Source organism: Chiloscyllium punctatum, chromosome 40 (assembly GCF_047496795.1).
Source record: "Chiloscyllium punctatum isolate Juve2018m chromosome 40, sChiPun1.3, whole genome shotgun sequence".
NCBI classification, from domain to species: domain Eukaryota; kingdom Metazoa; phylum Chordata; class Chondrichthyes; order Orectolobiformes; family Hemiscylliidae; genus Chiloscyllium; species Chiloscyllium punctatum.
Genome location: NC_092778.1, coordinates 17,440,546 through 17,449,947, shown reverse-complemented (window position 1 = coordinate 17,449,947; position 9,402 = coordinate 17,440,546). Strand labels below are relative to the sequence as shown.

At 40.7% G+C, this 9,402-nt stretch overlaps 1 protein-coding gene across 1 annotated transcript; it reads left to right on the top strand.

Annotated features, from left to right (window-relative positions):
• Positions 1-1,864: 1,864 nt before the first annotated feature.
• On the top strand, positions 1,865-9,061 carry LOC140464394 (NADPH oxidase organizer 1-like). The gene is made up of 8 exons (XM_072559388.1): positions 1,865-1,990; positions 2,141-2,221; positions 2,312-2,387; positions 3,587-3,767; positions 3,899-4,101; positions 4,737-4,850; positions 6,381-6,498; positions 7,201-9,061. The coding sequence occupies exons 1-8, from the start codon at positions 1,928-1,930 to the stop codon at positions 7,871-7,873; spliced, it is 1,509 nt and encodes a 502-aa protein (XP_072415489.1). The 5' UTR covers positions 1,865-1,927; the 3' UTR covers positions 7,874-9,061.
• The last annotated feature ends 341 nt before the right edge of the window (positions 9,062-9,402 follow it).

Here is a 9,402-nt window from a genome sequence, read left to right as displayed (position 1 = left end):
GAAACCTTTCATCTGGACTGGCACACAAGAAAACCAATCTGTAAAAGCAAGCATGAATTTATAAAAAAAAGAATGGTTGTCTCCTTTCCAAAGTGTGTCAGTACTGATGTGCACAAGATGAAAGGTTGAAATTCATGCCTCCTTTTAGCAATATGTAAGAAAAACGGCTGCCTTAAAACAGAGATTGATAACTTTTATTAACCAAAGATATGGCGAGGCAAGGAACAAAAGGGTATACTTAAATTACGGAGGTAAAAACAATGACTGCAGATGCTGGAAACCAGATTCTGGATTAGTGGTGCTGGAAGAGCACAGCAGTTCAGGCAGCATCCAAGTAGCTTCGAAATCGACGTTTCGGGCAAAAGCCCTTCATCATTCCTGATGAAGGGCTTTTGCCCGAAACGTCGATTTCGAAGCTACTTGGATGCTGCCTGAATTGCTGTGCTCTTCCAGCACCACTAATCCAGAATATACTTAAATTACATCATTTGTTGACCAGGATCTCCGTGAATTGAGGTGCTGGATGGTATAAGCCTATTCATACATTCCTATAGTTGGACATGTATCCTTTCTAGTATAAGTCACTGTTAGAAATTAGGACTATGCCTCACCCAGGAACACTGATGCCAATTGGAATTGCTCCATTCATTTCCTCGCTATTATTACCTCTCCAAGTAGAAGTCAACTACCTGACCTGGCTCTTTACTTGGCCTTGATCATTCAAGCAGGGACTCCTATCAAGAAGAGCTATGTAATCCTGGGTCACCATATGAGCTCTCCTCGTCTCTATTTGATAGTATCCCAACCTCCTGCCATCCATGTGTCACCCTAACGCTGTGACACTAATTGGAAAACAGCAGACTGGATCATTCTTTCCAGTCAATCAAATAGCCTTCCCCAGCTCCCTCCCGCCAAATCCACACCTCCGATATTTGAAAAACTGACAAATGAAAGCTTTGGAAGAGTCAATGGTAGTTATTGCAGACTCTCCACTTCCTCCCTCCTTCGCCCCAGGTTTCTCACAGAAATATTCCATGTAACCCTGTTGTACTGGCAAACCATACCAAATAAACGTGGAACACTGATGGCGCAGAGGGATCCCACTTAGCTCATTTCTATGCCTGCCCGAAAAGAAAGCAAGCCAACCTCTCTTAAACCTGCTTTCCAGGATTTGGCGGTACACAAGAGTTTCTGTTCGGCAAGTAAGTTCCAGACTCTGACAAATCCTCTGGGTGAAAATAACCCACAAAAAGTCATAGAGTCACACAGCATGGAAACAGACCCTTTGGCCCAACTCATCCACGCTGACCAGATATCCTAAATTAATTTAGTTCCATTTGCCAGCACTTGGCCTCTAAACCCTTCCTATTCATATACCCATCCAGAAGCTTCTTAAATGTAATTGTACCAGCTTCCAACACCGCCTCTGGCAGCTTGTCTGTACATGCACCACCCTCTGCGTGAAAAAGTTGCCCCTTAGGTCCCATTTAAATCTTTCCCTTGGGGGAGTCCAGAACCAGGGAGTAGTCACAGACTAAAGGAGATGGGATTGGGACTGACATGAGGAGAAATGTCTTCACCCAGAGAGTGGGAAGCCTGTGAAATTCTCTGCCACAAATTTCTCATTTGATTTGTCTGGTACTGTCCAGAATTGTTTCATATCAACTCTTTGCGCAGCATGTGTCCCCGCCTTGAAACCGAGCACATTTGCATTCCAGGCAGAGTCATGTGCATCACGGAAAAAAACTCCGAAATGACTTTGCACGTCGTGGAATTTCTGGGCGGCTACACTTAGAGATGAGCAAAGTGTGTTGTGAGAGGCAGGGCACTGCCTATAAAACAGAGCTCTGTGCCTGCTGAAAGCTAGAGACCACACAGTCAGCACATTTGTAACCTGGAGAGCTCCGAGCAAGAATCAATCAGCACAATGAGCAAGAGGTTCCCGCTGCAGGTCCGCATTATTGGATTAATGCAACACAAGAAGCTAAAGGTGAGCCACTTTATAATCTGTTCTTATAAAAGGCAGATACCGTAATAAATGTTGTACATTGTTTTCTCTAACATTTTGGACATTCTGCTCTGCATTATTTCTATGTTTTCTACTAATAACTCATTTATTTCTTTTGTTGTTGAATGGCAGACTTATCTTGCATCAGTCCTGTGGTCTGATCAGAATGATGTTATTGTGTACAGGACATTCACAGAGTTTAAGAAACTGCATGTAAGTGGAGCTTCAAACCTGTTAAACAACATGCTTTGCATCGTGTGAAGTGGGTTTTATTTTAAATCTCCCCTCTCTTTTGAATAACAGAAAACCATTGTGAAGAAGTACCCTTTAGAAGCTGGCCGTATTAAAAAGTCAGACCGCATTCTCCCCAAATTCCAAGGTAAGGCGAAAGCAATTTCTTTTTCATAGAATCCCTAGAGTGTGGAAACAGGCCATTTGGCCCAACAAGTCCACCCCGACCCTCTGAAGAGTAATCCACCCAGACCCATTCTCCTACTGCATTAGTCTACACTTCCCCTGACAAATGCACCTAGCCTACACATCTCTGAACAGCATGGGCAATTTAGCATGGCCCATTCACCCTAATCTGCACATCTTTGGACTGTAGGAGGAAACCTGCGCAGGCACAGGGAGAATGTGCAAACGCCACACAGACAATTGCCCCAAGGTTGGAATTGAGCCCCTATCCCTAATCTGTGTGGCAGCAATGCTAACCATTGAGCCCATTTTATTTGTAAAACCTAAAAAGTTAAAAACACAGCAAGATAAACTCAGGCACCTCTTACTCTATATAAAGTCATAGAGTTGTATGACACAGAAACAGATCCTTTATACCAACTTGTTCAAGCTGACCAAGTTCCAGCTTTTCCTCATATCCCTCTAAATCCTTCTTATTGAGCCCCTATCCCTAATCTGTGTGGCAGCAATGCTAACCATTGAGCCCATTTTATTTGTAAAACCTAAAAAGTTAGTACGTTACACAGCAACCATCAGAGGACCCCTTCCACACAGCAAGATAAACTCAGGCACCTCTTACTCTATATAAAGTCATAGAGTTGTATGACACAGAAACAGATCCTTTATACCAACTTGTTCAAGCTGACCAAGTTCCAGCTTTTCCTCATATCCCTCTAAATCCTTCTTATTGAGCCCCTATCCCTAATCTGTGTGGCAGCAATGCTAACCATTGAGCCCATTTTATTTGTAAAACCTAAAAAGTTAGTACGTTACACAGCAACCATCAGAGGACCCCTTCCACACAGCAAGATAAACTCAGGCACCTCTTACTCTATATAAAGTCATAGAGTTGTATGACACAGAAACAGATCCTTTATACCAACTTGTTCAAGCTGACCAAGTTCCAGCTTTTCCTCATATCCCTCTAAATCCTTCTTATTCATATACCCATCTAGATGCCTTTTAAATTGTTGTAATTGATGACGATTAGTAAAGGAATTTAAAACATTATCTTGAAACATTTCAGACTGGTCTGAAGTATCTTTTAAAAAATAGTCACTGTTTGACTATTAAACCAAAAGCTTTAAAATTCAGAACTTTTTTATGCTGATTCCCTTGCAGATATCTCCAGAAGGGAGAAAAGGCAAGCTCGAGTCAGTAGATCAGTGCTCAGGATCGGAATGCTGCAGGAATATTGTGATCGTTTATTGACATCTTCCACTAAGATCACTGAGGACCGAGATATTGTCCAATTCTTCCTGGCCACTAACAGTGACCTGGCACCGTCCTTTCCGTCAGACAGGTGAGCACACGATGGTGCTGCAAGTGAAATGTTAACACGGTTAGACCACCCACACTCGCATCAGCTCTCAAACTTCCTACGGACGGATCGGTCTTGCCAAACTAACGCTGCGACGGTCTCTCTTGCTCTAGTGTTATTGTCATGCCTTCGGCGGTAGAGAAGAGGAGAGAGACTTTACGGCGTTCTGCCAAAACCGGCGCCCAGTCTATCACCCAGCCTATGGCTTCAGAGAATTACAGGTGCATCGCACCTTATGAAACCAAAGATACCAAGAACAGGCCGTTTAAGGTGCTGGAGGACGAAACCGTCGATGTTATAGCCAAGAACACATCAGGTAACATTTTGGGATGATTGTGATTTGATAGTGAATCTGTTTATTTCATTTTTGAATTCTGAGGTGCGATGTTTGGGATGAGGGTGCCAGAGAGAAGGTTGAACTGAAAAATGAGGGCTTTATTTTTGTCTCTTTTTTTGCACAACTTCATCAAAAATCTATTGAAAGATACCGATACAGCAAAGTGATTCCATATGTTTTATTTGCAGACAGAGAGAGCTAATTAAGACAAAGCATGTCATTTGTTTAATCAAAGATAGAGCTCCATTTGCAGCATTCGCCCTAAGTTTGGGGGATGGAGGGTGGTCTTGTTGTTTCTACGTTCTGGATGAGTGGTGCCAGAAGAGCACAGCAGTTCAGGCAGCATCCTGAACTGCTGTGCTCTTCCAGCACCACTAATCCAGAATCTGGTTTCCAGCATCTGCAGTCATTGTTTTTACCTTGCTGTTTCTACGTAACAGTTCAGCTTCATGAAGCAGTATTGTTGAGATGGTTTCGTAGACCATTCATAATTCCTGAATGTACACCAACAGGATATTGCAAAATTGAATAGCCAATAATAGGCTTATGGTGGGCAAAATTGTTTAATGTGGGGACATCCTTACCCTAATGGTTTTGCTGTCTGTCTCTTCCAGGTTGGTGGCTTGTGGAGAATGAAGAAAAGCAGTTAGCCTGGTTTCCAGCTCCCTATCTCAAAAAATGCCTTTCTTCTGTCAGATCTGGGGACTCATTCATTGAAACATCAGGCAGTAAGTTAATTATTAGACACCATTGGCACCATTCTTAGGATTTAATGTTAAAGCTGCAGTGAGCCATTAATATTGCATCTTAAACATTCGAGGAGCGAAAAAGAATTGCTCCATTGTTCTGATGCGGCACAATTAAATATCATTAGCAAACGATTGCACAAGCTCCAATTATTTTCAATTTCTCAATCCATTGATAATTTATGCTCTGCATTCTTTTGCGCATGATGACTTCTTAAGTAGCTTCTACAAAAACAAATTTGTTGCATATAAATGTCTTTGTTGGCTTGCCATTCGACACTTTGTTAACCCATAATATGCTCGACCTTAAACAGCTCTACGTTTTTTAAATCGTGAAATTGTCCGGGGGCCAATTAACATATAACACCAAAATTGGGTGACTTTTTACCAGAAACCAATTCAGTTTCTGTTTACTTTATTAAAAAGGTTAAATCCAACCACATTAATTTTCTCAGGAAAATATGGCCACGCTTATCATACTCAAATAAAAATTCCAGCGCTTCCAACCCTGCAAGATTGTTTACAGTCAGAAAGAGGTCCTTCAGCCCATTATACCCATACTGGCTGTCTGCAAATAACAGTTCAGCTAGTCATAGAGTCATAGAGAAGTACAGTATGGAAACAGACCCTTCGGTCCAATCGCCCATACCAACCAAACATCCCAACCCAATTTAGTCCCACCTGCCAGCACCCAGCCCATATCCCTCCAAACCTTTCCTATTCATATACCCATCCAAATGCTTTTTAAATGTTGCAATTGTACCAGCCTCTACCACTTCCTCTGGCAGCTCAGTCTTGCAAATATTTCAAATCCAATTTCCTTTTAGAAGTTATATTTGAATAAAGCTCAATCGCATTGTTAGGGAATGCATTCCAGATCCAAGTTGCATGTGGTTATAAAAAATAAATGTTTTCTTTGTGTAGTGTTTGATGTTTTACCATTCACTTCTTAACCTTTCAGAACAGTTATTATGTTCAGACCTCTTTAGATTTAGCATAAATCTCCCTCCAGCCTTCTCATCCCTGAGGAGGACAGCCTTCCTTACTTGCAGGGACCTTCCTTGCAGCCTTAACCAGAGTATTCCTTACTCTGTTCAATCAGCCTACAATCTTTGTAAGTTGTGACCTGACTGTACTGCACGCAAAACTAAACTACTTAGGTGGGTGTGACAATAATAAGTCAAATTAAAAGGACTTGATTTACAATCTATCCCCATCCCTGGAAAAGTTTTTGTGCAAATTGTTTTCCATGCTTCCTCAACAGCCTTCAAATACTTTCTAAGGTAGGTACCTGGAACTAGACACAATACTTCAGTTGAGGTTGAACCAATGTTTTGTAAATGTATAATGTAACATATAATTTGGTAAAACAGAATAAGAAAAATTGAACCAAGCTCCCCATTTTCCAGAATGGTTGGAGTCCTTTTTTTGTGTAGTGGCATTTTAATCAATATTTAGCAATATTAATGTGAAATATTTATTTTCGTTTCGTTTTTCCTTTTATAAATTTAGAGAGCCAATATTATGCTGTTAAAAGCTATGAAAAGAAAAACGAAGATGAACTATCCATGCACGTGGGTGTTATAGTTGATGTCTTGAAAAAGTCCAGTGATGGATGGTGGTTTATTAGGTATGTCCTTCTGTATTGTTGAACAATTGTTCCTTAATCAGTAGGTCCAAATAGCTAATGGCGTATGGCAGCTACAATTTAGGATCTTACATCGAAATCAGTCAGATTCTCAATATCACAAAAACTCTGTCTTAAATCTGAAACACGATTTGAACATCTCAATGGTTAAGATTCGATTCCCTACAGTGCGGAAACAAGCCCTCTGGCCCAACAAGTCCACACCGACCCTCCGAAGAGTAATCCACGCAGACCCAATTCCCTCTGACTAATGCACCTAACACAATGGGCAATTTAACACAGCCAGTTCACCTAACCTGCACATCTTTGGATTGTGGGAGGAAACCAGAGCACCCGCAGACACAGGGAGAATGTGTAAACTCCACGCAGGCAGTTGCCCGAGGCTGGAACCAAACCTGGGACCCTGGTGCTGTGAGGCAGCAGTGCTAACCACTGAGCCACTGTGCCGCCAAGTGTTAAATGCCATTTACTTTCTGTTTCAAGAGCAACTTTCTTTTATCAAAAATGAGCAAAACAAGGGATGAGAGAAAGGGCTTTAAAACATTTGTTAATTACCAGAGAATTAAATCTAAATATATTGCATTCAGCATAAGTAGAATTGCAAGGAACGATATGAATTGTTGTGTGCATTCTGGAACCAGCAAAGCAATGTGGAGACTAATTTGTCATTTTGTTGTTTAATAGGTATGATGGTCAGTCTGGGTATGTCCCATCGGTCTATCTGCAGCCATACAAAAACCCTCATTCGAAATTACAGATTCTAACCAAGCCGGTCAGATGTGCTTCCACTCCAGATCTCACTATCACTGTTGACAATTCATCTGTGCTCTCAAGTGTTGAAAAGCAGAAGTTGCGGAGAAGCCAAGACAGTTCCCCCACAAAAACCACCGGTGTCACTCTTAAACTGCAAAGGCAAAAATCAAAGTCTTCCACCTACTTGCCAGATGAAAACCTATCTGAAGGTGAATTGAGCCTCCCCAACTCAGACGAGTCAGATAGCAGGACAGAAAGCTTGTGTGATGATAGTTCAGACAAGTCAGAGTCGACTGAGAATGACAGTTTGCCAGATAGTTACCATGTCCTTAAAGGCTCCGATAATGTAGCAAGACTATTTGAGAACCTAACTGTGTCTGCTGAGACCATGTCCAAGAACGATTCGGGAGTGGAAAACATGGATTTGAGTGACAGCCCTGATGCTTCAGCGAATGTGGAAGTCCCTGCTACAGACATGACTCCCAGAATACCTCCAAGGCCACATCGCCAAGAAATACTGTCAAGGTGCACCACCTTCACCAAGAACATGGTTCTGCGGTCTCAAAATCTTCCCACCTTCCAAAGTTACATAACAGAACCTTAGGTTGCTCAACCAAAGTATTGCTGAGGAAGAAATGTTTTGTTTCGTTTTTACCTAAACAATATTTGAAATAGTATGCAGAAGCTGCAGATTTTGTACAATTTATTTGAGGGAAATATAGGTAGTGAGCGTTAGTTTTTCGGTTCATGTTGCTGAATGTATTCAACTGCCACTCAGCAGAATAGATATGTTAATCCATAATAAGGGTCACAAAACATACTAATTACTCTTTGACTTTGTGGAAAATTCCTTCAATTGGACTCTGTTGAACTAGCCTATTTTTTTAATAATGAGAGAGTGACACCAGGATTGACTAGGGGAGTGCTAATTTTCAGCACATCCTAAATGACAATCATGTAAATAACAATTAATTATGTTTCATTAATAAATCAATATTTAATAATTTTAAAATATATTAAAATACTAATTTTGGGATATACTGAAGTGAAACCCGTTCGGCTTGAAATGTTTTTAACGCGATGCGATAATGAAGATAGTCATTGGTTTAAGACCTTGCTGGTTGTTAATTTTATTAATAACTCTGGCTGCCTTTGAGGCATCCAAATCAAATTACATTGTCATAAGTCTGTAATCCAGTCCCAGACTAATGTGATTGCTTTTTGATCGCCATCTCTGTTATAACAAAATCACTGCAGTGCGGTTTACTGTCAACTATCAACTTTTCAGAGCAATTCTGGACAGCCAGCAAAGCTAACATACCAATTTAACAAAAAAGAAAAGCCTTGCGAAAGGATCACAGGTTGAAAAGAAGGGCTTCTTCAGTTATTGCTGAACCTTGTGTCATTATACACTCTTCAAGGAAAGAGACTCAAGTTTATCTGGTCAACCACCATACTGCCCAGGTGTCCAAGAAAATCAAAACATCATGCTCTAATTTAGCAAGTGGTTCTTCTATTCAAATTTGAGCAAGTTGTATTTTCCATAATGGAATAAAAAAGCTGTTTTGTCTTTGCACAGCAATAGCTTATATTAAGAAATGTAACCAGGTGTTTTTGAGATGTGGAATGGTACAATAACTGCAGTAGAAATGTATCAGGAATCATGTCCCTTGCTTTCAGGTAAACAGCTGGTTTTCTGGTTCAGCTATATTTGCTGTTTATTTCCTTTGCAAATGATTCTGTACTTTTGGGTTATGCAAAATTATAATAAACATTTATGTATTTTAAAATAGATGGTGTATATGGATATTTTCATTTGCAGAGACAAAGCATATTCATATTTGTGGTTTCTATTGGAAAAAGAACTGCCTCTGCCACACAATTTCCTTAATCGACTGAGTATACTCACTTGACTGATAAGAATATCATGTTCCAATCCAAGCCATGGTATTGTGTTAAATTAAGTCACATTCAGATCAATCGTGATCTTTTGAAATGGCAGAACAGGTGTAGAATCCCTGCAGTGTGGAAGCAGGCCATTCAGCCTATTAAGTGTATGCTAACCCACTTAAGAGCTTCCCATCCAGACCCAAACCCCTTACCCTATAATCCTGCATTTCCCATGGCCTAATC

Excerpts from the sequence above, each read along its gene's own strand:
- LOC140464394 (XM_072559388.1), top strand. The coding sequence starts at position 1,928 with ATGAGCAAGAGGTTCCCGCTGCAGGTCCGCATTATTGGATTAATGCAA. Across the intron at positions 4,851-6,380 it reads ATTCATTGAAACATCAGGCA|AGAGCCAATATTATGCTGTT; the intron begins GTAAGTTAATTA and ends TTATAAATTTAG. Across the intron at positions 6,499-7,200 it reads GATGGATGGTGGTTTATTAG|GTATGATGGTCAGTCTGGGT; the intron begins GTATGTCCTTCT and ends GTTGTTTAATAG.